General features: G+C 40.7%; 1 protein-coding gene across 5 annotated transcripts in view; it reads left to right on the top strand.

Moving 5' to 3' along the window:
* Positions 1-26,435, top strand: part of MAPK6 (mitogen-activated protein kinase 6) — a 51,721-nt gene that overhangs the window by 17,804 nt on the left and 7,482 nt on the right. For all 5 annotated transcript variants that reach the window (XM_021706207.1, XM_008072582.1, XM_021706208.1 and 2 more), the window contains exons 2-4: positions 13,008-14,194; positions 17,708-17,852; positions 24,021-24,185. In XM_021706207.1, coding sequence (XP_021561882.1) covers positions 13,640-14,194; positions 17,708-17,852; positions 24,021-24,185 — 865 coding nt within the window. In that variant the 5' untranslated portion in view covers positions 13,008-13,639. The remainder of the gene's footprint in view (positions 1-13,007; positions 14,195-17,707; positions 17,853-24,020; positions 24,186-26,435) is intronic.

Genomic DNA, 26,435 nt, shown 5'->3' with positions numbered 1-26,435 from the left:
CCTGGACAACAGTGAGACTCCAACTCAAAAAAAAAAAAAAAAAAGAGTGGCTGTTAAATAAGTTTTCCTTAATTATCTTGTGTATTAGCATTGAGTGGATAGTTTTTGCTTCTGGCCTCGTACCTCTAGGCTTGGCACTTGCTGATAGCTTCCAGATTGATTTGCTGTTTATATTATTTCCAGGTGTAGAAATGGAGTTGTTCTTAACCTCCCACCTTATGCAGTGGGAAGATTCTAACCCTCAAGTCACATGGGCCTGTGTCCAAATCCTTGCATTTACTGTATGTGTGATTTCATGAATTTTTTTACCTCTACCTCTCAGAGCATCTTTGTAAAATGAGACTTAGAAAGTTGTAGTTAGGATTAACAAATAATTTGTCACTTAGAAAATGCTTGGCACATAATACATACGTAGTAGGTATGAGTTACCTTCCCTCTCCCTCCTGCTTGGATTTTATAGCCTTCCGTAATTTAGTCTTTAAGATTCCAACCAGGTTTGATACATATTCTTTTTTTGAGTTGGAGTCTCACTCTGTCATCCAGACTGGAGTGCAGTGGCATGCACACAGCTACCACAGCCTTGACCAGCTGGGCTTAGGCAATCCTTCCGCTTCAGCCTTCCAAGTAGCTGGAACTACAGGCATATGCCGTCATGCCCGACTAGTTTTTCTTGATTTATTGTAGAGATGAGGTCTCGCCAAGTTGTCCAGGCTGGTCTCGAACCCGTGGACTCAGGCAGTCTTCTACCTCGGCCTCCCAAAGTTCTGAGATTATAGTCGTGAGCCACCATGCCTGGCCATCAGTAGTCTTTTAAAGACACTTAAATGTAGATAGATTTTTAAAAATAGGTTTTATTTATTTTTTGGAGAGGCGAGGTGTCACTATGTTGCCCAGGCTAGTCTCAAACTCCTCGACTCAAGCAGTTCTCCCACTTTCAGTCTCCCAAAGTGCTGGGATTATAGGCATGAGTCACAGTGACTGGCTTTTTATATTTTCCAGATATTTACCCCTTTTGAGCTTTTTGTTCCTTTCTGTAGACGTGGAATTACATTTGATGTCATTTTTCTTCAGCCTGAAGGACTTCTTTTCGCATTTCTTGTAGTGAAAGTCTGAGGGAGACAACTTCTGTCCACTTTTGTCTCTTGGAAAATGTCTTTATCTTTTTTTTTTTGTTGAAGTTTATTTCCGTTAGATACAGAATTCTGGGTTGATAGTTTTGTTTGTTTGTTTGTTTGTTTTTGAGTTGGAGTCTCACTCTGTCAACACGCTGGGCTCCAGTGATCCTTCCGCCTCAGCCTGCCAAGTAGCTGGAACTACAGCCTTGCGCTGCCACGCCCGGCTCATTTTGATTTTATTGTAGAGATGAGGTCTCGCTGCCCATATGGGTCTTGAACCCGTGGGCTCAGGCAATCCACTCACCTCAGCCTCCCAAAGGTGCGGGATTACAGGCTGAGCCACCGAGCCTGGCTAGTTTTTTTGTTTTTGTTTTTGTTTTGTCACCTGAAAAGTATTCTATTGTCTTCTGGTTTTCATTGTTTCCATTGGTAAATCAGCCAACATTCTTATGATTCTTCCCAGTATATACTTTTGTCTCTCTTTTGTCTTTTTTTTTTTAATTGATTTTAAGAGTTGTTCTTTCTCTTACTTCTCTTTATTTCTGGTTTCCTAGTAGCTGGGACTACAGGTGTGTGCCACCAAGCCCTCTTTTTGTTTTCAAGTTTTCCTCTCATGTGCATAAGTTTGGATTTCTTTGTATTTATCCTGCTTGGGATTCATTGAGTCTCTGAATCTGTGTATTGGTGTCTTTTATCAGCTTTGGAAAGTTTTTGTGCTATTATTCATATACTTCTGCTCCATCAGTTTTCTAAACCATGGTGTTCTTTCTGCTTTTCAGCCTGGCTTCCAGCTTTTTGGACTGCTGGGGAATTTTCTTTGCTTATTAGTCTTACCCCAGGTTTTTCTTATATTGTGAATTTGCCCTAATCTTTGTTCCCAGCCTCAGGAGGAATATCTGTCTTATATTCTGTGAAGACTCCATACCTCAGAAGTATTCATCTTGTGCTTCCTGTCCTGTCTCCTTCCTGCAGAGGGCAGCAATCTTGACAAAGTGAAGGCTTGTTGCTTCATGGCATTTTCTCTCAGTTTTTCTGTCTTGTGCTCAGATTTTTGCACTCAGTGAAGACCCATCGGAAGAGTTGGTAGGAGGGGCTTCTAGCTGGGTATTCTCCAAATTTTAATGTTATCTGAGTCCACATGTAGCCATTACAATTTCTTTATAAGTTTAACTGTTTTCTCCTTAATCTTGTCAGTGGAAAATTCCTTGTTCTGCCACTTTGCCAGGAATGAGGATAGTCATGGTTGCTTTTCTTCTGAAGGGCTTGACATTTTCTGGAATTTAGCTTATTTAGATTTCTTTGCATCCTTAGCTCTCTGATGTGGTTTTTCTTGTAAACTTTTTTTTTTGAGTAGCATATCCATCTTGTAGTTTATAGGGTGAGAGCATTGGTGTCTGGCAACTTTATGCATTTTAATGTTTAGTGAAAATCCTGAGCCTTTAATTAGAATTACAAGTTTAGTGAAAATCCTGAGCCTTTAATTAGAATTACAAAATTTGAGAGCTAGAAGAGGCCATAGAAATTATGTAGTTCAGCCACCTTGTTTTCCTGATGAGGAACTGAGATAAATAAATGAAATTCTTTGACTGCATAGCTAACTTAGACATAGACCCTGGAGTAGACCTCAGATCTTATGATTCATGGTTTATTTCTTGTAATATGGGTGATTTTAGTCAGTTTTGTGTTGCTGTAACAGAACATCTGAGACTGGGTAATTTATAAAGAAAAGAAATTTATTTCTCACAGTTCTGGAGGCTGGAAGGTCAATACCAAGGTGCCAGCATTTGGTGGGGGCCTCCTTTCTGCGTCATTTCATGGCAGAAGAGCAAGAGGGGACTAAACTTGTTTTTATAACAAGTCCACTTCATGATAATGACATTAATCCATCCACCTCTTATTAGTGATTAGTAATCACTGCTTTTTTTGTGTGTTGGAGTCTCACTCTGTTGCCCAGGCTGGAGTGCAGTGGCACGCTCACGGCCACCGCAGCCTTGACCTGATGGGCTCGGGTGATCCTTCTGCTTCAGCCTTCCAAGTAGCTGGAACTACAGGCATGTGCCACCATGCCTGGCTAATTTTTTTATTTATTGTAATGATGAGGTCTCCGCCAACTTGCCCAGGCTGGTCTTGAACGCATGGGCTCAGGTAATCCTCTCACCTTGGCCTCCCAAAGTGCTAGGATTATAAGCGTGAGCCACCATGCCCAGCCTTAATAATCACTTATTAGGCCACACCTCTCAACACTTGAATTGGGGATTATGTTTCCAACAAATGAATTTTAAGGAATACATTCAAGCCACAGAATGGGCTTAATGAAATCAGAGTGGAATTTTTCAGTAGTTCCAAATTCTAGTATGGATATGTGTGTGTGTACTTTTTTTTTTTTTTTTTTGAGTCAGAGTCTCACTCTGTTGCCTAGGCTGGAGTACAGTGGCATGCTTATGGCCATCACAGCCTTGACTTGCTGGGCTCAGGTGATCCTTCCATCTCAGGCTTGCAAGTAGCTGGAACTATAGGGGTGTGTTACCATGCCTGGTTAATTTTATTTTTTTATTTATTGTAGAAACAAGGTCTCTCCAAGTTGCCCAGGCTGGTCTTGAGCCCCTGGGCTCAGGCAGTCCTCTCGCCTCCACCTCCCAAAGTGCTGTGATTATAGGCATGAGCCACCATGCATGGTGGAAACATAATTTTTAAAAATTATTTTATTCTTTAAGTTTTGCAAGCTTTCTTCAGGCCTGGAGAAAATGAGAAACAAAGGAGGAAGGATATTTTAGAAAAGTTATATGCCATTTTGAATTATTTTTAAAAGGAGGGAGCCGACAGTCCAAGCATATGGTTCTCTCCATTTGATGAGATTCAGAAATATTTTGTATGGCTTTGTATAACATGACTTCCTTCAGACCCTCACCGGGGTTAGCTGAAAAACAAAAGCAGTTATATTTGTTCTGTAGTCTGGAAATCTGTGGTACCATAGCTGTGTTATAGAGCCTGCTAGGGTGGACCAAAGAGTAATGTTGAGGTCTTGCATATCTTCATGGTACTTCCTTTGTTTGTTTTAGAGACCGTGTCTCTCTCTTCACCCATGCAGAATGCAGTGGTATGATTATAGCTCACTGTAACCTTGAACTCCTGAGCTCAAGCGATCCTCCCACCTCAGCCTCCTGAGTAGCTAAGAATAAGCATGTGCCACCACACCAGCCTAATTTTTTTTTCTTTTTTTTTGAGTTGGAGTCTCACTCTGTTGCCCCCACTGGAGTACAGTGGCACGCTTCTGGCCACCGCTGCCCTGGCCTGCTGGGCTCCGGCGATCCTTCTGCCTCAGCCTTCCAAGTAGCTGGAACTACAGGCGCGCACTACCACGCCCGGCTAATTTTTTTGATTTATTGTAGAGATGAGGTCTCGCCAAGTTGCCCAGGTGGGTCTCGAACCCGCAGGCTCAGGCAATCCACTCACCTCAGCCTCCCAAAGCATGGGATTACAGGCTGAGCCACTGAGCCGGCTCAGCCTAATTTTTAAAATATTTTGTGGTGTTGGGGATCTCGCTGTGTTGCCCAGGCTGGTCTTGAGCTCCTGGACTCAAGTGATCTTCCCACCTTAGCCTCCTATGCACTGGAATTGCAGGTTTGAGTCACCACACCTGGTCACCTCCTTTGGTATTACATAGGCTGATAGCACTTTTTACAGAGTCCTGCTTATATAGAGTGCTATTTCAGTGGCATAATTATTCAAAATAAAGCAAGTCAACAACAAAACATTGAAGTATTTTGTTTCTTCTGAGTGGGTTGAAACCAACTACTTGCTTCATGTTGTTGTTAGACCTATGTGTTTATATAGGGTGAGGGTCTTGGTGGAATACCCGGAAAGTACCATGTCTAGGAATCTTCGGCATGTTCCCCAGTGGTAGATCAGAATGGGATCAGAGTCTGAAAAAATTGAGAGTAGGGCTTATCATCTCTAGTGCTTCCTACTGCCAAGTAGAATATGCTATTTACATGAATTTATTCAGTACAGCTTTTAGGGTGCATACTAATGACCAGGTTCTATGCTGAGAAAACGTCAGCAAAGCTACTTAGTCCAAAATCTTTTATAAGAGACAGAACCACAAAAAAGGGGAGAGGAATGAAGGATGCCCTGGAAAATGAAGAGTAGAGGACCTGAAGAATGAGATTATATTAGGTTGAAGAAGGATGGCAGAAGACAAGGGACTGAGAAAAGAGGAGGGGCCCAGTGCAGTGGCTCCAGTCTGTAATCCCAGCACTTTGGGAGGCTGAGGTGAGGGAATTGCCTGAGCCCACGGGTTCAAGAACAGCCTGGGCAACTTGGTGAGACCTCATCTCTACAATAAATCTAAAAATGAGCTGGACGTGGTAGCACACTCCTGTAGTTCCGGCTACTTGGAAATCTGAAGCAGAAGAATTGGCTGAACTCAGCAGGTTGACGCTGGGGTGGCCATGAATGTGCCATTGTACTCCAGCCTGGGTGACAGAGTGAGATTCCAACTCAAAAAAAATTAAAAAAGGAGAGGAGAAGTGTGGAATGTTAGTGGGACAGGGAGCAATCTACTACAGTGTGCTCCTATGCTTTGGTAGTGTGTGTTCCTATGAGTTCAGGATTTAACAAAAACATTTTCACCCCTGCTGTGCCTTAATGGCTAAAGCAATGCCTGGCACATGGTAAGCATTCAATAAAATTTTGTTGAATGAAAATATAATGGATGGATAGAAGGATTGAATCTGTTTTAGTCAAAGCTGTTAAAAACATCTTGGTTTTCTCAGCTTCTGGGCCCATGTTGGGATTGCCTTTCCCTACTCCCTTAGATGTGGGTGTGACCATGTGACCTGCTTTGGGCAATAAAATGTCAGTAGAAGTGAACTGAGTCATTTTTGGATGGAAGCTCTAAGCACCAGTGAGATATTCCCACTTCTTGTTTCCTCTTATGCATTGAGTGTCAGTGGTAGAGATGGTGGATTCCTCAACAGATTGGATAACAGCTACATTGGATTTGTGGCATGAGTGAGACTTAAAACTTTGTTTTTAAGTCTTTGTTTTAAGTCACTGAGATTTCAAGGCTTTTGGGGGAGTTATCTAACCTATCCTGACTGCTACAAAAGTTTGTGTTAATTTTCATAGGATTAGACTCCTCAGGTGTCCAAAGGCCACCTGAAGAAAGAGACTGCCCACATGTCTCCAGCTCCTTTATTTGCTCCAGTGTTTCCTTAATGTTAGTGAGGAATCTTAGAATGAAGCCTCTGGCAAGAGGAAGATAGGAAGTGGCATGAAGTGTTATTAAAATTATTTTTAAATGTCCAACAATAAGTTTGTAGAGGTCTTGCATTTGTTTACTATTTTATATACAGCAGTTTCAATTATATCCCTCCCATTCTGGGCATACCACCATTTCGTGTTTGTGAATAAAAGACTTGTTCTGTGCTTTTGTAGATCATAGACTTTTAGAATTGGGAGGGTCATTGGAGCTTCTTTGACTGTTTATCTGGTTTGTGACATTTGATATTCCAATATGGATAACACATAGTAAATAGCAGCTAGAAATGAACGACAACATAAATATAATGCATATATTTTATAATGGCCTTTTAAATGCAATGGCAAATGAAAGCCCTTACTGTTAATGTATTTAGGCAAGGGTTAAACAATTTAAGAACAGAAGTTGGTAGTAGAGGAGAAGTGTTTGTTTTTAAGTTGGGTGCTTTGCTAGACACTATATAATTGTCTTCTCTGACTTTGAAAATTTGTCTCTAGCTAAGCATAGTTACTGATACTAGGAAAAGCCTGTTAGGCTCTGGTGTTTTAGTTCTAAGGTCCTGTCCTCTTCTCAAGTTCCTAAGATTATTAATTGATACTAGTTTACACTGCCAGCCTCACTGATGTCCAAATCCTGGAAGGGGTCCCTGGTAACTCTTAGGGCTACCCTACATGAGGAGCAAGGACTTTCTCAAGAATGCATATGAGCACGCAGCTAAGCTGTAGCACTTGGCCTTCTCTGCCCTAGAATCTTAGTAGATTTGATGAGAGCGTGAGGACACGATCTCTCAGGGAAGAGGTTGGATTTGCTATAATAACACCTTTCTGTGCCAGGGTTAGGAGACAATCCTAGGTGAATATAAGAAGAACTCAACCTTTCCCTTCTCTCCAAAAGCAACTGGGTTTTTGGCTGAGGAGAGTGAGGCTGGCTGGATTCCAGTTAACTCAAATTACTCACTTGACTCTGGAGAAGAGCAAAACAGGCAAGTAAGTGCCTTTGAGGAGGGGAGATGGGGAGGACTGCCAGTGAATGCAAACTGCCCAGGTGACCCATGTCAGCATTTAACCTGAAGAGCAGCAGAGTGGAAGGTAGAAGGGACAACCAGGAAGTAACCATTACAAAATACATGCATTATATTTATATCATAACCTTTGTGTTCATAGCCCTTACCACAAACTTATTTTGCACATCCAGACTTCCTTTCTGATAGGCCAGGTTGTTTCTGGATAGGAAGAAAAAGAAAATCCTGTTTCTGTAGAATGGGAGATAGGACAGAGTGAAGTTATTTTAGTTCATTCTGCCTCTCAGGCTGGAGTGCAGTGGTGCTCTCATAGTTCATCACAGCCTTGACCTCCTGGGCTCAAGCAGTTCTCCTACCTCAACCTCCCCAGTGGCTAGGACTACAGGTGTGCACCACCACCCTCGGCAATTTTAAAAAAATTTTAGTAGAGGTGGGGTCTTGATATGTTGCCCAGGGTGGCTTAATTTTTTTCTTTGCATTTTATTACTTTACCCTGTTAGGCTTGACTCACACATAGTACCTGTATATTGCTCTTGTCATGAGGGTAGACCAGGAGGTCATTTAGAGACGAGAGAAGTGCTTTGGGAGAAAATTTGGCTAGCAGTTTCAAGGAACTGCCTTATAAACTTAGGAAACTGGTACCCAGCCAGGACATTATGATGAGAGCTTATGATAGATCACTGAAAGAAAACCAAAGGTAAAGCAGAAAAGCCAACTTTATTCTTATAAATTATCCTCTGAGCTTTATTTTATTTACCAAGTTGGGTTCTACCTGCATGCTTTAATCAGGCCAAGGAGCTCCATGATTGATGTGAAAGATGGAGGTGGTTGGAAGAGATCAGAATTTGAAATATAATTGCTGTAAGAGTCAGGGTGATAAGGAGGAAGCAGCTTTCTCTCTAGGGTCACTAAGAGAACATGGCAGGCCTCTGCTTTTTTTATGGCTACCAGAGACATACATCCTGACCTTTCTCATTAGATCAGATCCCCCAGTGTGTAGGCTCTCAGCATCCTGCACCATTCCTTAGTACCACTTGTCCCCTGGTTTTCTACTGTTTTTTGAGACAGTCTCTCTCTGATCAGACTGGAATGTAGTGGCACAGTCACAGCTCACTGCAGCCTTGAACTCCTGGGCTCAATCAATCCTCCTTCCTCAGCCTCCTGAGCATCTGGAACTACAGGTGTACACCATGTTGCCTGGGATGTTCTCAAACTCTTGAGCTCAAGGGAACCTCCCAAAGTATTCTCAAAGTACTGGGATTACAGTAGCATTTGGTCTCATGAACATTAAAGTATTCTGAGGAATACTACTCACAGAGCAATGAGGCAGAACCACTGAACAAGCAATGCCATTGTAAATAATGGTTTCTTTTCCCCACATTTTTTATTGCTGCAGTTCTCACTGTCTAGTGGAGTTACAGTTTTGTTGATAAATATTACCTTCTCACTTTGGAATGTGTAGTCTTCATTATCTGAGTTCATAATGATGATTCTGCTGTTCTCAGCCTAGGCACAAGATCCTACTTACCCTGGCATCAATTTTTGTTACTTTATGCTGGTAACTGCTGGTCAGTCACTGAGATTTCTGAAAAGGCACTCTCATCCTTGTAGTTATTTCTAGTTTGTGAGGCTTCTTGGTCCACTAAATAAAGGGGCAGATAGGGATGAAGGTCTTGAGTTAGGATCTTTCATTCTCATGGCTTTCTCTGATAATTTGGCTACAGTTCCTACTGTCGTGCTACTCTGTCAGATAATAATTATGTTGTTTTTGGCACCACATTATTTGTGCTTGACTGGATTGCTCTATTAGTGAACTAGAAGCTTGAGAGAACTTAGAGATTTTACTGTTCTTATTTCATTTAAGCCTGTGGAACTGACTTTATAACATATTTCTCAAGAATGTAAAACTTGACTGAACTTTAAGGAATTGTTTACATTAAAGGCAAGAAGGTGGGCATGAGCAAACATTCTGCTGTAGAAATGCAAAATGTAAAATTTCATAAATACCGGAGCCTTTGAAAAATACCAATTTTCCTAGGGTATTTGGTGGGGAACAGACAGAATCAAGATGTGTACAAATAAAAAAAAGTGAAGGAGGGAAGAAATGCAATATTAATCAAGGCCCTTTAAAAATCTGAATTTTTATTTTTTGCCACTGCAGACTTTTACTTTTATTATTTCTGTAATCACATGAGCTACATCAAATAACACTGAAAGTATACTGTGGCTAAAGACAAAAGAGAAATTAATGCCTCAATCGGATAATAGTAAATGATAAAATATATTGGACTTAAATTGTTTGAAATATTTTTTAATTCAAAAGTTTATTCATAAACTAGCTTTTAAATGTTTTACTATAAATAGACTGGTTCATTTTTGGAAGTCTACTTTTTTGTGTGGCTGATTTCTGAAAAGCAGACAAAAAGTTGCAGACAGAAACCATCTTTGTTATAGTAAAACAAAGAAAGCTATTATGCTATTACTGTCCTTCATAATGTTAAGCAGACATAAATGTTCCTATTTATTAAAAGAACTGAGAGATAGTAAATATCAGTTATTATTAAATAAAGCTGTTTTCTCCTATTGGACAGTAAGTTGAGCTTATCAAAGGCCAGAATTCTATCCATTTTGCTCATGTCTGTCTTGTTCCTGCCTAGCCTATAGTGTTGCTTAATAAATGTTTGTATATTAAATTAAACGAATAAGTGAATGAATTGGTGGTTTTATATTACTCTTTCTGCCTAAAGTGTTGTCTGGTCTTATTTACCATGATGTCTCATATGTGGTACTCTAGATACAGACATCTGCAGATTCAAGGATTAGGCCATTAGGCAACTGAAAGAACCAAGTTTCTCTAGTTTTTCCAAACTGGCTAGGGAACCATCTACTGGAGTTGAGGCTATTTTTTCCTGCCCTGGCATAGGATATTCATAAGATTACAAACTATTTCAAATGTACAGAGATCAATACAATGAACCTTCATATGCATACCACCCAGCTCTATAAGATTCTAATAATCTGTCTTTTATTTTAAGAGAAATAACACATTAAACCATAAATAAATCAAATCTCTTTCCTCATTCCTTAAGGTAATCATTGTCATGAATTTGGTATTTGTCGATCTCACATTTTTTTTATACTTTAGCTATATATGTATGTACTTATAAAATAGCATTATTTTGCATGTTTTTGAGTCTGATATAACTGGTTTTGGCATGTACATTTCTATCTGAGTTTGCTTCTTAAATTTATTTTAGTTTTGGATATTTCAGCCATCTCTTCATTTTTACTATTTTATTCCACTATATGAACATAACTCACGTTACCTGTTCTATTTTTGGAAGTTTAGATTGTTTTCTTTGCTTCTTTCCTCCACCCACCCCCCCCCACCTTCCTTGCTTCCTTCTGACAGGATCTCACTCTGTCATCCAGGCACAAATGCAATGGTACAGTCATAGCTCATTGTAACCTCCAACTCCTGGATTCAAGTGAGCCCCCTGCCTCAACCTTCCAGTTAGCTGAGACTACAGGTGCATACCACCACATAGCTTTTTTTTTTTGATTTGGGGTCTCACTCCGTCGCCCAGGCTGGAGTGCAGTGGCATGCTCACAGCCACCCCAGCGTCAACCTGCTGGGCTCCAGTGATCCTTCTGAGTAGCCAGAACTACAGGAGCACACTACCATGCCCAGCTAATTTTTAAAATTTTTATTGTAGTGACAAGGTCTCACCAAATTGCCCAGGCTGGTCTTGAACCTGTGGGCTCAGGCAGTCCATTTGCCTTGGTCTCCCAAAGTGCTGGGATTACAGGCTGAGCCACAGAGCTTGGCCTTTTGTTGTTGTTGTTTCTTTTTTTTTTGAGTTGGAGTCTCACTCTGTCACCCAGACTGGAGTGCAGTGGCCGCTCCCGGCCACCGCAGCCTCGACCTGCTGGGCTCCAGCCATCCTTCTGCCTCAGCCTTTCAAGTAGCTGGAACTACAGGCACGCGCTACCACGCCTGGCTGATTTTTTGATTTATTGTAGAGATGAGGTTTCGCCAAGTTGCCCAGGTGGGTCTCGAACCCGCGGGCTCAGGCAATCCATTCACCTCGGCCTCCCAAAGTGCTGGGATTACAGGCTGAGCCACCGAGCCCGGCCGTTTCTTTTTTTTTTAAGAGACAGGATCTATGTTGCGCCGGCTGATTTTGAACTCCTGACCTCAAGTGATCTGCCTGCCTCAGTCTCCCAAAGTGCTGGAATTAATTTTTTCATTACCAAAAAAATGAGGGTTTATGTGTTTGCAAGCATTTCTCTAGGGAGTTTAACTTGAAGAAAAATGGCTAGGTCAGAGTATGCCATTTATTTATTTATGCATTTATGTTAAATTACTCTTAAGTTCTTTTACTAATTTAAACTCCCACCAATATAATATGAAAGTTCCTGTTTTTCCACATTCCTCCTCAAACTTGATGTTAACAGGCTCTAAAAATGTTTTTCAGTTTGAAATATTATCTGATGGTGATTTGATTTTTCTGACTATTAATGACATTAGACACTTTTTCTTTTTTTTTTTTTTTTGAATCAGAGTCTCACTCTGTCGCCGAGGTTGGAGTGCAGTGGCATGCTCACAGCCACCGCGGCTTTGACCTGCTGGGCTTAGGCAATCCTTCTGCCTAGCCTTCCAAGTAGCTGGAACTACAAGTGCACGCCACCATGCCCAGCTAATTTTTTTTATTGTAGAGATGAGGTCTCCCTCGAAACCAGAGGTTGCCCAGGCTGGTTTCGAACCCATAGGCTCGGGCAATCTTCTCACCTCGGCCTCTCCAAAACACTTTTTCATAGATTTATTCACTGTTTGAGTTCACTCTTATATACTGAAGGAGCATATTCTGCAAATGTATTTGTATTGCTAAATTTTTGTTCACTGAATGTTGATAGGCATAGTTAATAAGTAAAGATGCTCTTTAACAAACACACACATTGCAGGCTTGTTAATATGTTCTTTTAGAGCAATGCCACTAATGTTTTACCCCTCAAAAAAATTAGAGTTGTGTGAAAACATTATGAACCTTCCCATACGTATTGGCATTTCTGAAGTGCTACAACCTAATGAGCCTAAGTGTAATAAAGAGTCTGGTATAGTGAGATTTGGAGCTCAGGCCAACACATCTGAATTGCTTACAACATTTTATAAGTTGTTTTTTTTTTTTCTTTCTGAGTCAGAGTCTCTGTTGCCCAGGCTGAAGTGCAGTCGCACACTCATGGCTACCACAGCCTTGACCTGCTGGGCTCAGGCGATCCTTCTGCCTCAGCCTTTCAAGTAGCTGGGACTACAGGCACGTACCGCCACACCCAGCTAATTTTTTAATTTATTGTAGAGGTGAGGTTTCTCCAAGTTGCCCAAGCTGGTCTCAAATTCCTGGGCTTAGGCAGTCATCTTGCCTTCACTTCCCAAAGTGCTGAGATTACAGGCGTGAGCCACCACAACCCAGCTACAAAGTATTCTTGAATAAGAGAAATTGTCACCAGTAGTAGTTTATTGCTAAATGCCCACTTTGTGTTATTTTCACATTTGAAGAAGAGAGTATTTCTTGCAATGGTGACTCCTTTTTTTTTTCTCATCCCCCAGGTTGTATCAGAGTAAGATGGACGGTAGCTTTGACTGTGATTGTGGTGAGCTGGAGCCACCTGATCACTAACAAAAAACATCTGTTGACCAACAGCCACCAGGGCTTCCTGTTGAAATATATAGCAACAAAGGAAGAAAAGAAGCAAAACGGAAATAGTGCTAACCAGCACCTTAGAACGATGCTGCTCAGGACCAGTCCAACACTGAATGTATCTGCACTGTGAGGAGAATGTTCATAGAAGCCTGTCGTGTGCATATTTATTCACATTTTTGTTAAATGTTAAATCGTTTAGCACAGTAAATCTGAGTGCATAGTATGTCATTTCATTCCGTTTGAGTTTCTTGAGTGTTTTCTTTAAATGTCTGCAGAGTTGCTGCCCCTTTCTTGAACTATGAGTATTGCAATCTTTTTAATTCTCAGTATGAGTAGAGCTTTTTGAGCTTTAAATCTAAGGGGAACTCAACGGGCCTGGTTGGCATATGCAATGAACATCAAGAAACCATCTTGCTGTGGAAGCATAGTTATTTTTCTTCTCCCTTTTTGAAAGATCTTTCCTTTTGATGCCAGTTTTCTTCCTTGTTTACACAAGTTCAACAATTCGAAAGGAAAAGGCAATAGTAAGGGTTTCAGAATGGCAGAGAAATTTGAAAGTCTCATGAACATTCATGGTTTTGATCTGGGCTCTAGGTATATGGACTTAAAACCATTGGGTTGTGGAGGCAATGGCTTGGTTTTTTCTGCTGTAGACAATGACTGTGACAAAAGAGTAGCCATCAAGAAAATTGTCCTTACTGATCCCCAGAGTGTCAAACATGCTTTACGTGAAATCAAAATTATTAGAAGACTTGACCATGATAACATTGTGAAAGTGTTTGAAATTCTTGGTCCCAGTGGAAGTCAATTAACAGACGATGTGGGCTCTCTTACTGAACTGAACAGTGTTTACATTGTTCAGGAGTACATGGAGACAGACTTGGCCAATGTGCTGGAGCAGGGCCCTCTATTGGAAGAGCACGCCAGGCTTTTCATGTATCAGCTGCTACGGGGGCTCAAGTATATTCATTCTGCAAATGTACTGCACAGAGATCTCAAACCAGCTAATCTTTTCATTAATACCGAAGACTTGGTGCTGAAGATTGGTGACTTTGGTCTTGCACGGATCATGGATCCTCATTATTCCCATAAGGTATGTGGAAAGCCAGCTGAGACTGACCTTTAAACTGATATACTTAAGATACGTGTATTTTCTTTATATACTGTGGCATAATTTTTAGCTAATTACTTACATAGTGTCTTTTTTCTGATAAGGGTCTACTTTCAATTCACAGTCTTCCTGTGTTTGAAATGGAGTCCTAATTAAATACAAATTCCTAAGCTTATATAGTTAATTATTATAATGAAGTTCTGAAGTGTAAAGTTATTTATTATAAATGAAGTTCTTTCATAGCTGTTTAAAAGTGAAGTATAGCTGGGCATAGTGGCTCATATCTGTAATCCCAGCACTTTGGGAGGCTGAGGCAAGAGGATTTCCTAAGCTCAGGAGTTTGAGACCAGCCTGGGCAACATGGTGAGACCTTGTCTCTGCAATACTAAATAAATAAATAAATAGCCAGGTGTGGTGGTATGCTCATGTAGTCCCAGCTCTTTGCCTGGGCAACATGATGAGACTTTGTCTCTGCAATACTAAATAAATAAATAAATAAATAGCCAGGTATGGTGAGACTTTGTCTCTGCAATACTAAATAAATAAATAAATAGCCAGGTGTGGTGGTATGCTCATGTAGTCCCAGCTCTTTGGAAGGCCGAGGTGGAAGGATTGCCTGAACTCAGCAGGAGACTGCGGTGGGGTGACAGAGTGAGACTCAAATTCAAATAAATAAATACATACACATACGTGCACACGTAGAAATGTGTATGCCTTATATAGGGCAGAATTATGGTTCTTTTTTTTTTTTTTGAGTTGGAGTCTCACTCTGTCACCCAGACTGGAGTGCAGTGGCCACTCCCGGCCACCGCAGCCTCGACCTGCTGGGCTCCGGCGATCCTTCTGCCTCAGCCTTCCGAGTAGCCAGAATTACAGGTGCGCGCTACCACGCCCGGCTAATTTTTTTGATTTATTGTGGAGATGAGGTCTCGCCTGCCCAGGTGGGTCTCAAACCCGCGGGCTCAGGCAGTCCACTCACCTCAACCTCCCAAAGGCGTGGGATTACAGGCTGAGCCACCGAGCCCGGCTTTTTTTTTTTTTTTTTTTTGAGTTGGAGTCTTACTGTGTCGCACAGACTGGAATGCAGTGGCTGCTTCCGGCCACCGCAGCCTCCAACTGCTGGGCTCCGGTGATCCTTCCGCCTCAGCCTTCCAAGTAGCCGGAATTACAGGCATACGCTACCATGCCCGGCTGATTTTTTGATTTATTGCAGAGATGAGGTCTCGCTGCCCAGACGAGTCTTGAACCCGCAGGCTCAGGCAATCCACTCACCTCAGCCTCCCAAAGGCACGGAATTACAGGCTGAGCCACCAAGCCCGGGTAGAATTGTGGTTCTATCTGAAGGTAAGAGGGGATGCTGTTTCAACTTTTAAGTTGTCAGCTGAGCATGGTGATTCACACCTGTAATCCCAGCACTTAGAGAGGCAGAGGCAAGAGGATTGTCTGAGCCCAGGAATTTGAGACCAGCCTAGGCAACATAGCGAGACCACATCTCTATAGAAAACTTAAAAATTAGCCAGATGCGGTGACACACACCTGTAGTCCCAGTTACTTGGGAGGCTGAGGCATAAGGATCACCTGAGCTCCAGGAGGTTGAGGGTGCAGTGAGCTGTGATTGTGTCTACTTCACTCCAGCCTGGGCAACAGAGTGTGATCCTGACTTAAAAAAAAAAAAAAAACAGTTTTAGGTTGTCATAATCATCTTATTTTTTATTTTTATTTTTTGAGTTGGAGTCTCACTCTATCACCCAGGCTGGGGTGCATGGCACACTCGTGGCCTTCTACTTCAACCTTCCAGGTAGCTGGAACTACAGGCCTACGCTACCACACCTGGCTTATTTTTTATGTATTGTAGAGACGAGGTCTCACCAAGTTGCCCAAGCTGGTCTTGAACCCCTGAGCTTAGACAATCCTCTTGCCTCAGCCTCCCAAAGTGGTGGGATTACAGGTTTGAGCCATTGCGCCGGCCTTTTTTTTTAAAGTGACAGGATTTCACTATATTGCCCAGGCTGAACTCCTGGGCTTGAGTAAGCTTCTGGCGTTAGCCTCCTGAGTAGCTGGGACTACAGGTGTGTGCTACCATACCCAGCTTAGGTCTTTTTTCTTTTCAGGTCTGTACTATTCAGTTATGCTTTGTTTAAACAAATCTAATTTAGTTTGATCTCTAAATTCACATAAACAATTGGCAGTAAGTATAGCCAAAAGGATTCACAGCAACTTTCCTTTAGATAGCAATTTGCTGTGCAATAATTTAGTAATATTTTTCAAGTGAACCTTGGTCTTTTAGTTTTCAATGAAGTCTTGGGTGGGATTCTGATGTTTAAAATAGAAAAGTGGAACTGCTTTGGTTGTAAAGAACCACTGGGAGCTTTGCTTACTTGGCTTTCCATAGTACATGTCTAAGATAAATACATTTTCATTCATATATATCATCTCACATTAAGGATTTTTTGCTTAATTTTTTAAAAATAACATAGAAAATGAGTACTAAACTGAAATGGATGACCGCTTTTTATGAGTAACAGTGAAGTATTGTGGATAGAACACCAAACTAAGAGTTACACTATCTAAAACTGACTTATCATTTCTATATCCAACTAGCTATGGGACCTTAAACGTGTCCCTTAATCTCTCTGAGTATTATCATGCCTATGAAATGGAGTTATCTACCATCATGGTTTCTTAGGGTGGTTGAAGATGAAATAAGACAATATATATATATGTTTGTCAAATGCTTTGCAGATGTAAAGTAGTAAAACCAACAGATACTATGACTGGAATGTATAGTAGAGCCAAACCTCCTGGGTTGTCATTAAGGAGGTTGTTGGTGTTGGTTTATAAGTAGCACCTCTGGTGCTCTTCTCTACCTTTATTTCTTTGACTTGAAGCATACCGGCTCTTTAATTATCTTAAGACCTGGTATGAAAGATAGCTCATCTTCTGAAAAATGTCTTGAATATGTAGCCTGGAGTTAACGCTATAGCTAACTGGAGTGATCTACTGTAAATTCTTATAGTATATTTTGGTCAGCAAATTTCCTGTGAACATCATCTTCTAGGTGGTGTGCCTCAGGGGAAGTTTAACTCCATTCAGCCTTAAAAGTACAAGAATCTTGAAAATAGGCTTAGATTCTTGTACTTTTAAGACTGAATGGAGTTAAACTTCCCCTGGGGCACGCCACCTAGAAGATGATGTTCACAGGAAGGCTGATCGCCAGAGCCCAGCAGGTGGAAGCTGCAGTAGCTGGGAGCGGCCACTGCACTCCAGTCTGGGTGACAGAGTGAGACTCCAACTCAAAACAAAACAAAACAAAAACAAAAACAAACAAACAAACAAAAAAGAAAATAAGTTTAGAAATCACCAGTCTTGTGTTAGGACTTAACAGTTACTGGTTTTATTTTTTTAGGATCAGGGATTCTTTAATGAATTAAGTTTTAAGAAATATTCTTTAGCTAAAGTAAAAAAATTAAAGTATGTTCTTTGTTTCTTCTTTAGGGTCATCTTTCTGAAGGATTGGTTACTAAATGGTACAGATCTCCACGTCTTTTGCTTTCTCCTAATAATTATACTAAAGCCATTGACATGTGGGCTGCAGGCTGCATCTTTGCTGAAATGCTGACTGGCAAAACCCTTTTTGCAGGTTAGTATTATGTGGGGAAAAAACTATTCCAAAGAGAAATCATTTTGTATTTATGAAGCAGAATCTATATAAACTTTATTTATTTTTAATTTTTATTATTTTTTGAGTCAGAGTCTCACTCTGTCACCCAGACTGGAGTGCAGTGGTCGCTCCCAGCCACCACAGCCTTGACCTGCTGGGCTCCGGCGATCCTTCCACCTCAGCCTTCCAAGTAGCTGGAACTACAGGCACGCACTACCACGCCTGGCTGATTTTTTGATTTATTGTAGAGATGAGGTCTCGCTGCCCAGGCGGGTCTCGAACCTGCAGGCTCAGGCAATCCACTCACCTCAGCCTCCCAAAGGCGCGGGATTACAGGTTGAGCCACCGAGCCCGGCTAAGTATGTTTTTAATGCCAGTGGTTGCAGTGCTTTAGCTTATATAACCGTAGCCAATCCTTTATAATATTTTCCCTATTTTTATCTGAAATTTCTTTTATGATGTGTGATAGTGATTGAATTTCAATTTAGAAAACTGAGAAAACACCGGGGATTCCTGGGAACTAAATATTAAATGGATTGCATTTTTCCTAGAAATACTACTGATTGGAGGTTATATCCCTTATGTTCATGTACTTTCCGGCATATATAACTGTATTTATATTTGTATGTAACTAATATATTACCGTATTTGTTACTGTGTATCAAATTACTTTAAAACTTGGTAGCTTAAACAACATTTATTATTTTAGTTTCTGTGGGTCAAAATTTGGGATTGGCTTAGTTGGGTGGTTCAGCTCAGTTTTTCTCAGCTAAAGCGTTTGTTAGTTTTTCTCAGCTAAAGTGCAGTCACCTGAGGACTTGGGCAGAAGGATCCACTTCTAGATAACTTACTTGACTGTTACCAAGAGGCCTCAGTTCCTCACCTTGTGAGCGTCTCCATACAGTTGCAACAGTGTCTTCACCATATGATAGCTGGCTTCCCCCAGAACTAATCCAAAAGAGAGCAAATAGAAAGCCAATGTACTTTAAAATTTTTTTTAAAAATTTTTTTCTTTGGCCAGTATACTTTTTAAAACAAGTTTTATTGATATGTAAAGCATGCAGTTCCGTATTGTTCAGTGTATTTACAGGGTTGTGCAGCCATCCTACAATCTAATTTTGGAACATCATGCCTCCTAAAAGATCCCTGTAACCATTAGCAGTCACTTTCCATTTCTTCCTTTTCCTAGCTCCTGGCAACCACGAGTCTACTTTCTGTCTTTATGGATTATGATCTTGATTATACATGAATTGATTATGTATGATCTTGATTATGTGTTGATTGTACATGATGTTGATTATACATGATTTCATATACATGAAACCATATAACGTTTGGTCATTGTGATAGGCTTCTTTCACTTTACAGTATTTGGGAGGTTCATCATGTTGTGGCACGCGTTAGTACTTCATTCCTTTTTGTGGCCAAATAGCATTCCACCGTGTAGATGTATCACATATTGTGTATGCATTCATCAGTTGATGAATACTTCGGTTTCCACTTTTTGACCAATATGAATAATTGCTGTTGTGAATATTTGTGTACAAGTTTTTGTGTGAACATATGTTTTTAATTCTCTTGGATCTATCAACATATGTACCTAGGAGTGGAGCTGCTGGGGCACGTGATAACTCTATATTTAACCTTTCGAAGAACAGTTTCCTAAAGCAGCTGTATCATTTTACATTCTTATCAGCAATGTGTGAAAATTCCAATTTCTCCACATTCTCACCAACACTTATTTAAAGAGTTGTGTATCTTTTTTGAGTATATTCATTCTAGTGGGTATGAATTCATATCTCATTGTGGGTTTTTTTTTTTGAGTTGGAGTCTCACACTATCACCCAGGCTGGAGTGCAGTGGCACGCTTATGGCCACTTGCAGCCTCAACCTGCTGGGCTCAGGTGATCCCTCCACCTTAGCCTTCCAAGTAGCTGGAACTACAGGCACGTACCACCATGCCCAACTAATCTTATTGTGGTTTTGATTTGCATTTCCCTAATACCTAATAATGTTGACTGTCTAGCCAGATACTTTGCCCATTCTAAATTGGGTTGTCTTTTTATCATTGAGTTGTAAGAGTTCTTCACATAATTCTGAATATAAATCCCTTGTCCAGATGTATGATTTACATACATGATTTCTCCTGTTCTGCTGTTGGGTTTTCCTTTCTTGATGGTATGTTTTGAAACAAAAGTTTAATTCTTATGAAGTACAATTTATCTTTTTCTTTTGTCACTTTTGCTTTTAGCATTATAGCTAAGAAACCATTCCCTAACCATTCAGTTAACTATTAATAACCTAGGGTGATGAATGTTTATTCCTATGTTTTCTTCTAAGAATTTCATAGCATTAACTTTTACATTTAAGTCTATGATCCATTTCAGTTCATTTTTGTGTATGATAGGGTTTCACCTTCATTCTTTTGTACTATGGATATCTAGTTGTTCCATTTGTTGAAGAGTTTTTTCCCCATTGAGTTATCTTGACACCTTTGTCAAAAATCAATTGGCCATGAATGCAAAGCATTTTTTTGTGACTTAGTTTTAAAAGTTACATACTGTCACTTCAGCTTTATGTATTGGAAGTGAATCCTGCTCAAAAGGACAGGAGTTGGATTCTACCCTTTGAAGGAAGGATTATCAAAGAATTGTGGAAATATTTTAAAGCTACCACAATAAGGAATCAGAAAAACAAAGCAAATTTAAATCTATATAATTTAAAATCATTAGGTCATGCTCCAAGTCATAGAATTGGGGCAGTACTTGCTGCCACATTGATTATACAAAGGTACTTAATGTATTTTAAAATGTTCATTTGGCACATTCAGATATTGTTTAAGTATATCAATGAAAAAATTGGATTTAAAAAACCTCTAAGCATAATGTATGATCTTAAACTCAGGTAAACTTTAAACATTTAATTAATGGGCATTGTTTGGGAAATGATTTAAAAGATCTACGTTGTAGTTCCTTTCTTGTTTGTAGATGCTTTATTGGTATGTTGGTGAACCATTCAATAAAAGCAGCACAGGCCGGGCCTGGTGGCTCAACCTGTAATCCCATACTTTGGGAGGCCAAGGTGAGTGAATTGCCTGAGCCCGCGGGTTCAAGACCCACCTGGGCCATTTGGCGAGCCCTCATCTCTACAATAAACAAAAAAAAACTAACCGGGCATGATAGCGCGCGCCTGTAGTTCCGACTACTTGGAAGGCTGAAGCAGAAGGATCGCCAGAGTCCAGCAGGTCAAGGCTGCGGTGGCTGGGAGCGACCACTGCACTCCAGTCTGGGCGACAGAGTGAGACTCCAAGTCAAAAAAGAAAAAAAAAAAGCAGCACAAAGGAAAATCTAAGTGATTATTAGGAATAAGTCGCAAATGAGCAGAACAACAAAAGGCAAGGACTGAGCATTCACTGGGAGTCGGTGTGTTTTTAGCCTATGGGAGGTGTCCTAGTCTCGTTTTTTTGGTATTTCTATTGTGCATCCAGATTGTCACTCTGTAGGTGCTCCTGTCCCAGGTCAACCCTTCCACTTGCAGTAGGTGTTTTTCCTCTCTCCTACTCCAGGCCTTTGCTCTAGCACGCTTTTTTCTTGCATCTTCATTTTACCTCTTCTGCTAGATCACTTTTTATCAGTATTCAAATGTTGATATGTTTCTAATCTTACAAAATAAAACTCTCCCGATCCCACATAAAACTCTCCTAATCCCACATTCCTTCAGCTATTGCCATATATTCCTGCACTCTGAAAGTAAAGCTCTTTGTGGCAGAATAGGACTGTTAAAAAAGCAGTTAAAAAAAGTAAAGCTTCTCTAGGGAAGTATGTATTCTTGCTGTTCATAATTCCTCTACTTCCATTCTCTCTTTAACCCTCTCCAGTCATGTTTTGTCATACTTCACCAAAACTACTCTCATTGAGGTCAGCAATGATCCCCATAATGCCAAATCCTTGAGCAATTCTCAGTCCTTGTTTTGAGTTCTCTCCAGGATTTGTCATAACTGATCTTTCCCTCCTTGGAGTATTTGTTCACCTATCTTTGAGCCTGCCACTCTTGAATTCTTCCCTTTCCTCACTGGCCTTCTTTCCAGTTGGCTTTGCCAATTCTTCCCTTTTCCCCCCTTCATGTTGGGGCATCCCAGCGTTCTATCTTTGAACTCTTTTCTAGCTTCCCTCACTCTGGGTAATCTAATTTTTTTTTCATTCCTCTAAATACTCTCCATACTATACTATGCTGATGACTACCAAATTTATATCTTCAACCCTGACTTCTCAATTCCAGATTTCTTAACTCTTACTATATGTCTCCACTTGGGTGTCTAATAACATCTCAAATGTAACCTATCCAAAACTGAGCCCCTGATGTTTCTCCCTCATACTTTCTACTGTCTTCCTCATTTTAGTAAACCAGCACCTCCATTTTTCAGTTGGTCAGGTAAAAATCTTGTCATCCCTCACTTCTCTTAGTTTACCTCCTATGGGCTTTTCCTTCAAAATATATCAAAATCCTATATTATCTCTATTATGATCCCCTCCCCCGGTCCCATTAGTCATTTTTGTTTCTCCTAGTCCAGTGCAGGACCATCTAACTGGCTTTCCTGCATCAATATTTGCTGTCTGTAGGTTAGTTACCACATAGCAGCCAGAGTTTTCTTGTTAAAACATAAAGCAGATCATGTCATATCTGTTCAAACTTTGTAATGGCTTCCCATAAATTCAGGGTAAAGTAAACCCTTTGCGTACTGGTACCACTCTGACTTCATCTCCTGCTACTTGCCCCCAGCTACTCTATTTTTGCTACACGTGTCTTACTGTTGTTTCTTGGACACACCACACCTACTCTCTCCTCTGGACCTTTTCCCATCTTCTTAGAACACTTCTTCTTTCATATGAATGTATGGTGTGTTTCCTTGCTTCCTTAATTTGTGAGGCCTTATTTAGTCATTCTTTGCAAATTAACAACCCTACTCCTCCCAACAGTGCTGTCTGTCCCCCTTATCCTATTATTTTCATAACATGTGTCATCATTAGACTTACTACACGTTTACGGAATTACCTGTCTTTGCCCACAAGATGGTAAGCTTCATAAAGGCAGGACTTGGTCTGTTTTGTTTTACAGCTGTATTTCCAAGTGCTGTACTCATGGTAAGAACTAAAAAATTAGAACATTGAATAAATTTATAGAAATCAGTGGAAAGGCAAGTGGAATTTTTTTTAGTCACCCATTTAAATTTTCCCGTTTTCTTTTTCTTTCTTTTTTTCTTTCTTTCTTTCTTTCTTTTTCCTTCTTCCTTTCTTCCTTTCTTTCCTTTCTTTCTTTCTTTCTTTCTTTTCGTTGGAGTCTTACTCTGTCGCCCAGGCTGGAGTGCAGTGGCACACTCACAGCCACCTCAGCCTTGACCTACTGGACTCAGGTGATCCTTCTGCTTCAACCTTCTAAGTAAATGGAACTACAGGCATATGCCACTACGCCTGGCTAATTTTTTGATTTATTGTAGAGGTGAGGTCTCGCCAAGTTGCCCAGGCTGGTCCTGAACCTGTAGGCTCAGATAGTCCTCTCACCTCAGCCTCCCAAAGTGCTAGGATTATAGGTGTGAGCCACTGCGCCCGGCCCTTTTTATTTCTTTAATAATGATTCTGAATTAGAAATGCTAACAGCTTAGAAATACTAACTGAGCCCTAACACATAACTATAAAATATATTTTCTACAAATCTAGTCCAACCCTCCATTTTATGGTTGATGAAATTGAGTCCTAAGATGTTAAATATTGTCTCCAAAGTTATAGCCAGTTAATTAGTGGGTACAATTAAGACTAGACTCTAGGTCTTTTAAATCCCAATTCATTGCTTTTTTCACTACTGTGTGATAACTTCAGTAAAAGGCCATACTTCAAGAGTCAGTTCTCAGTGGAAGCAAAGCAGCTAAAACCAAATATATCAGTGAGCAGAAATTGAAATAGATATGCTTTTTAAGTAGATTGGTGATATTCAAAGCAATGAAAACTGCTGATTAATGATTCAATTCAAACTATTCCCCCCAACTGGTCATTACAATATTTAAGTTAGTTTATTTTAGTATGTTTATTGTCAAATAAGTAAGCATTGAGGCATGTGGTTATTTATGTTGTATTTGGTATTTTTTGATCTCAGGTGCACATGAACTTGAACAGATGCAGCTGATTTTAGAATCTATTCCTGTTGTACATGAGGAAGATCGTCAGGAGCTTCTCAGCGTAATTCCAGTTTACATTAGAAATGACATGACTGAGCCACACAAACCTTTAACTCAGCTGCTTCCGGGAATTAGTCGAGAAGGTATTGTGACTCAGGAGTAACCATCTTGTTAGTGTGTGTGTGTGTGTGTGTGTGTGTGTGTGTGTGGTCAGGATCTATGTAGGGAAGCGAATTGTGTGTGTGTGTGGTTAGGATCTAATGTAGGGAAGCTTTTGCTTTTTATTAGGTATGTGGTTTTCTCCCAGATAGTCTTTAGACACCTAAGGTGCACCTAAAATTTCAACTCTCACTCACTTTTTCTGTTTTGTCCTGGCACTTAGGCTGGGATCTATATCTTTGTTCCTCAGATTCTCTGAGTTAGGCGATCCTTCCACCTCAGCTTTCCAAATGGAACCACAGGTGTGCACCACCATGCCCATCTGATTTTGATTTATTGTAAAAATAAGATCTCACCAAGTTGCCCAGGCTGGTCTCACACCCCTGGGCTCAGGCAATCCTCTTTGCCTTGGCCTTCCAAAGTACTGGGATTACAGGCGTGAGCCACCACGCCTGACCTAACCCCTTTTAATCTTCCAATTTACTCTGATTATCTACCATAGGTAAGCATATTGAATCACCAGCTCTCACTAAGCTGGAATGTAATTCTATGAGGTTTATATGTTAAGTAATGTGGATATGAATATGAATGAGATTGAGATTCGAAAGAGAATTGAGTCAGGAGAAAGTGAAGAGAAGGAGGAAATAACAAAACTCAAGCAAAAATAGTGTGTGTGACTGTTAATCCATATGAGCAAAACATTGTGTAAGGACTTTTAGACTGGTGTGAAGAGTATTAGGTGCATAACTTGAGAGGTTGTACAGGCAGGAAATAGTAGGAACTTGGAGAGAATCAAAACTTTGTTGACTAAAGCAATTAATTTTGTGTCTCAAGATGGAGTGACATATTTTTATGATTTGGCATAAAGTTTTTAACTTTTGCAGTAGTGTTATCTGCAATAAGGTAACATTTTCTTTTTTTTTTTTTTTTTGAGTCGGAATCTCACTCTGTCACTCAGACTGGAGTGCAGTGGCCGCTCCCAGCCACTGCAGCCTCGACCTGCTGGGCTCCGGCGATCCTTCCGCCTCAGCCTTCCGAGTAGCTGGAACTACAGGCACGCGCTACCACGCCCGGCTAATTTTTGATTTATTGTAGAGATGAGGTCTCGCCAAGTTGCCCGGGCGGGTCTCGAACCCGCGGGTTCAGGCAATCCATTCACCTCAGCCTCCCAAAGCTCTGGGATTACAGGCTGAGCCACTGAGCCCGGTGGTAACATTTTCTTAAGGAAGTACATGAGACATGAGAAATATACCTCAAAAAATTGATTGTGTCCTATCTCTTATCTTTAAGAAATATGCTGTATTAAGATACATCAAGCTCAGAGTTGTGTAGTTCTCTTATCAATCAACAAAGATAAGAATAGTTTCCTAAACATCTTAAACTTTCTCTTGATATACATCCATTATTTATATTACCCATTTTGATCATTATGTGGTTCAAGTTAGTGTATTTCTTTTTTTTTTTGAGGTGGAGTCTCACTCTGTTACCCAGACTGGAGTGCGGTGGCTGCTCCCAGCCACCGCAGCCTCGACCTGCTGGGCTCCGGCGATCCTTCTGCCTCAGCCTTCCAAGTAGCCGGAATTACAGGCATGCGCTACCACGCCCAGCTGATTTTTTGATTTATTGTAGAGATGAGGTCTCGCTGCCCAGGCGGGTCTCGAACCCGCGGGCTCAGGCAATCCACTCACCTCAGCCTCCCAAAGGCGCGGGATTACAGGCTGAGCCACCGAGCCCGGCTTAGTGTATTTCAAAACGTGTTAAAGTAGCAAGTATTTGAAAATAGGCACTGGGTGACAAAGTCATGGTGATGCTGCCTTTTTTTTCTTAAATATACTTGAAACTCTTATAAATGTCCAAATAAGAAGGGAGCTGCTGTATTTAACTTCAGTAGGTTTTGCAGTAGTTCCACATTCTAACCAGTGTTGGGAGTGTATATTCACAATTGATTCCATTGCTAGCTTTCTTGCTCCCGACTTTGTAGCTACTGTCATGCCACCCCTATTGATAACTGAACAGCAGTCACATCATATTTGATTATGCTCAGAGTCCTCTATGGGAGCTCTTTATTTATTTATTTATTTATTTTTATTTTTTATTTTTTTGAGTTGGAGTTTCACTCTGTTGCCCAGACTGGAGTGCAGTGGCCGCTCCCGGCCACCGCAGCCTCGACCTGCTGGGCTCCGGCGATCCTTCCGCCTCAGCCTTCCGAGTAGCTGGAATTACAGGCGCGCACC

This window comes from Carlito syrichta, unplaced genomic scaffold (genome assembly GCF_000164805.1).
Source record: "Carlito syrichta isolate Samal-C Ts95f unplaced genomic scaffold, Tarsius_syrichta-2.0.1 Scaffold315355, whole genome shotgun sequence".
Taxonomy (NCBI): Eukaryota; Metazoa; Chordata; class Mammalia; order Primates; family Tarsiidae; genus Carlito; species Carlito syrichta.
This window is presented reverse-complemented; position numbering and strand designations above follow the sequence as displayed.